This window comes from Helianthus annuus, chromosome 4, assembly GCF_002127325.2.
Source record: "Helianthus annuus cultivar XRQ/B chromosome 4, HanXRQr2.0-SUNRISE, whole genome shotgun sequence".
Lineage (NCBI taxonomy): Eukaryota > Viridiplantae > Streptophyta > Magnoliopsida > Asterales > Asteraceae > Helianthus > Helianthus annuus.
This window is the reverse complement of record NC_035436.2, coordinates 6,211,310-6,215,911: the sequence shown is the minus strand read 5'-3', so window position 1 is coordinate 6,215,911 and position 4,602 is coordinate 6,211,310. Positions and strand designations below refer to the sequence as shown.

General features: G+C 36.3%; 1 protein-coding gene across 1 annotated transcript; it reads left to right on the top strand.

Moving 5' to 3' along the window:
* The first annotated feature begins 1,592 nt into the window (after positions 1-1,592).
* Positions 1,593-3,291, top strand: LOC110935644 (caffeoylshikimate esterase). Its single transcript, XM_022178021.2, has 2 exons — positions 1,593-2,225; positions 2,648-3,291. Exons 1-2 carry the CDS (start codon positions 1,680-1,682, stop codon positions 3,095-3,097), a joined length of 996 nt encoding a protein of 331 aa, XP_022033713.1. The 5' UTR covers positions 1,593-1,679; the 3' UTR covers positions 3,098-3,291.
* The last annotated feature ends 1,311 nt before the right edge of the window (positions 3,292-4,602 follow it).

The following is a 4,602-nucleotide window of genomic DNA, read 5'->3' as shown; positions in this document are numbered from 1 at the left end:
ATTATTTATACTTATACTTTTATTTGTATTTATATTTATATTTATATTTATTAATATTCATACTAATATTAATATATATCAAAAATCTATTATTATTATTATTATGATTATTATTATTATTATTGAGGCAATTGTATTTTTGTCGTTTTTAATACAGTTGTGTTTCGTTGCTTCATCTTTTTTTTGTTTATCAAATTATACAAAGTAATAATTCATTCCATTCACATATGAGTAACCAAACATCACAATGGAATGGAATGATCCATTTCATTCCGTTGTCTATTCCATTACCTCGTTCATTCCATTCTCTCCTCTATTCCATTACCTCATACCAAACATACCCTAAAAGAAATAATCACGTATAAAAAGTTACGGGAATTTAAAAGGGATGGTGGAATATGCATGTGACGTGCATGTGGATGGTTTTTTGCATGTGAGTGTCATGCGCATGGACATTGTGACAATATTACCCTTAGTGTAAGTTAGCACCAACGTCACATGTCAACACCAAAACCGTTTTCACTGTTTTCACACTTTTAGGCGTTTTTCCCAGATCCCACCCCGTAGTTCAAATACCAAAAAATCAAGTATTAATTAGATGTTAGTGCAAGCTACTATTGTGGATCAGATTATGGTACAAACTACATGTATTTAGGGTTTTTAAGGTTCAATATTTTTAACTTTAGGTTCACACATAACATTTTAAGTAAAAAAGAACCATCATTTTAGAACGAGATGCAATTAAAAGTCGAGGTGAATTACTCAGATCCATTTGCACTGGTTCAAAGTTGAAATTTCTAGCGCTATCGCTTCTTAGTTGGCGAACAAAACATGTCAGTAATACAACTCTAAAAGAATTACTCTGATCTATTTGACGGTGGTGGTGGTGAGTCGCTAAGCGTTGTTTAGTCGGATTAGAGAGTCGGGAGTACTCGGGGAGTATTCGGCCTAGACGAAGAGTACTCGTGCCTCGACATCCTACCTTGTAGCAAGTACTCGAGGAGTACTCGGCTTTTGAGACCTTATTTTACAACCATGATAATAGCAACAACTTTCTATATTAACCGAAAGAAGTTTGAACGTTAACCGCTTTTTGGGTTTAGTTTTTTTAACGAACTGAACCGATACTATTTATATTTTGGGTCTTTTTTTCTTTAGATTTTTATGGTATGTGCTAATACCATAAATAACCAGTTTCAATTGAATTCTTGTTGCATCCTCATTGCAACACACGAGTTTAATCCAGCTAGTTTTCTATCAAGTGTAACTCAATTAATAAAAAATTAAAAACTAAAGAAAATACATTACATTATCGGTTTTGGTTTGTTGTTGGGGTAGGTGAGATGAAAATTCCTTCCGTGTGTGCCAGCCTACCATAACTCTATGCTCCATCAAATCACATCCATCCATTTCCTCTCATTTTGTAATCTCATGAAATTCCACCCACTACTACTATGGACCCCACCTAAATCATTCTTCAACCCAACCAATACTTGACCCGCACCACTAGTTGGTGGTAGACCCGCCATCCAAGTAGTTGGTCCACCAACTCATTTCTCACCAACCCCCAATTCTTCATAAATCAAGTATGCATGCACCAACATACAAAAAAGAACCAAATAAGTCCATCAACCTCATACTACAAGTCTACAACCACAACCACAACATAGTGAGTGATCATGGCGCCGTCTCCGGACCTCCCTCCACTACCGCCACCGCCTCCTTTCTTCTGGGGCGAAACCCCAGAAGAAGAATACTACAAATCTCAAGGTGTTCGCAACAATAAACTCTATTTCCAGACACCAAATGGGAAAATCTTCACCCAATCGTGGCTACCAATTGATGAAAACCAACCGGTTAAAGCTACAGTATTTATGACTCACGGTTATGGCTCTGATACCAGCTGGTGTTTCCAGAAGATATGTATTGAGTATGCTAAATGGGGATACGCTGTGTTCGCAGCGGATCTCCTTGGTCATGGTCGCTCGGATGGACTCCATGGTTACCTTGGTGACATGGATAAGGTTGCTGCGACGTCGTTGTCGTATTTTCTCAGCGTTCGCCAGAGCGAAACGTATTGTAAACTTCCGGCGTTTTTGTTTGGGGAGTCGATGGGTGGTTTAATCACCATGCTTATGTATTTCCAATCAGAGCCTGACACGTGGACCGGTTTGATCTTCTCGGCCCCACTCTTTGTGATTCCGGAGAATATGATACCATCGAAGGTACGACTGATATTTTTTTACTTAGTACCGGTACCGAACTAATACTGACCAAACATTTGTACCAATATTTATTTGTACATTTTTCGGTTTCCGGACTAGTCAATTTTGTATTTTGCGCTACCGATATTGAATTGGTATCGTACTACCTAGTCTGTATGGTAATTTTTTTAATGATTAATGTTACTCTTCTACTTTATGCTTTACACCTAATATTACAAAATTCTATTTAATTTGTGTTCTTACTGTTTTTTGGTTTTCCGTATTTTTGGTACCGATACTTTACGGTATATCATCCGTATAAATAGTGTGTTTATTTACATAATTCATTTTTTTAATAAACACAACAAATTATGTTTCGGATCATTTTACTTTTGTGACAATGGATGAGTCTAATTTTTATTTTATTTTATGGTTGATTAAAGCTACATTTGACCATGTACGGGCTATTATTTGGATTTGCGGACACATGGGCAGCAATGCCGGATAATAAGATGGTGGGAAAGGCGATTAGAGATCCCGAAAAACTGAAGATAATAGCGGTAAATCCGAAGCGATATGCTGGTAGGCCAAGAGTCGGTACAATGAGAGAAGTTGTAAGGGTCACCAATTACATACAAAACAACTTTAATAAGGTTAAAGCTCCTTTCTTGACGTTGCACGGGACAGCCGATGGGGTCACATGTCCGACTGGGTCCCAGATGTTGTACGAGAAGGCATCGAGTGAGGACAAGACATTGAAACTATACGAGGGTATGTACCATTCGTTGATACAAGGCGAGCCTGATGATGCTGCTAATCTTGTGTTGGCGGATATGAGAAAGTGGATTGATGAGAGGACAGAAAAGTACGGGGCTAAAAGTAACGATAACTAATCGAGAGTAAAAGATATATGTTATCACCATATGTAACTAAAATGAGCCTTGACATGTGCAATGTAGGTAACTTATTCAGAATTTAGGGCGTGTTAACATACTCACATTGTCACGTTTGATATGAAAACACCCTTTGTTGTCTCGGTTTCTTGTATTTTTCGTTATCGCTTGAAATTGATCCTTGAAACGACTAACTATTGAGTGCATTGTCTCCAAACGATGAATCGATGTCATACGAGTCTCATACACAATGAGAGTTGTGTTATTTTATCATCTAACAAAAACCCAATCCACTAGAAATTATGATAATAGGCGAGAAAAAAAAACAAACAAATTTCTTGGTGTTTATGTTTTAGTGGGGACACAATTCATGGTTAGAATTAAGTAGATTGGTCATGAAGTATACATAGGTTTATTAACTTTCCTAGAATAATATTTTTTGCGTTAATGATGCAATAAAGGCAATCTTGCAATTAGGAAGTACCCGTTTCGGTCAAATTATTCAGATTTAATTCGCCAGAAAGTGTTAGATGTTTAATAGTTTTATTGCAACCGGTGGGATTTCTCTGCCCAACGCCGTTACGAGACGAAAAATCATTTGGTATCGGTTCAGTTCTGTCTAGTTTTATATATTTACAAACGCTAATTAGGTATTTATGGTAAAACAACGGTAGTCCCGTATCGGTACATTCGGTATCGTTACTCATTTTCGGTACCGATCTGGTATCATGCTCATCCCTACCTCTTAATGTCATTTCATTCAATATCTTCGACTTTGTTTTCTCCTCATTGGGCGTTATTATATAAATGCTTCACCCTCTTCATGCCTCTATAACGCCTAGGGGGCGGTGTTGAGAGCGTTATCAAACATTTTTACGCCCCTACAATGCCCATTACATATGGCCTTAAGTCATAGACAAATCACCTAACCCAGTTTTCGTGACTTCATACGTTTCGCACTATAAATGTAGCCTTTTTGTTATTAGAGTAAATTGCTAAAATGGTCTTTAAGATATGGTCACTTTTCCTACTTTAGTTCAAAACTCAAACCTTTTGAATTTGGGTCCCTATGGTTTCAATTTTGTTGTCATTTTCGTCCAAAAGCAAAATCTGGTCAGATTTTTCAGCTAAATCCAGTTTTTTGTCTTTTTTTTCGCTTTTAATGAAACGCAAAATGATCAGATTTTTTTAATTTGTTATAATAAACGTTAAAAGACCATTTTGCCCTTCATTAAAAGGGAAGAAAAAGACAAAAAAAAAACTAGATGTTAACTGAAATCTGACCAGATTTTGATTTTGGATGAAAATGACAACAAAATTGAAACCACATGGATCCAGATTCAAATATTTTAAGTTTTGGACTAAAGTGGTAAAAGTGACTAAACCTCAGAGGTCATTTTGAGTTTACTCTTGTTATTATTGATGTTGTTGTTGAGTTACTATAGAAATTTTTAAAAAGTCATTAAAGGCTTAAGATGTTTAGAGCTATAAGGTAACATTTTTAA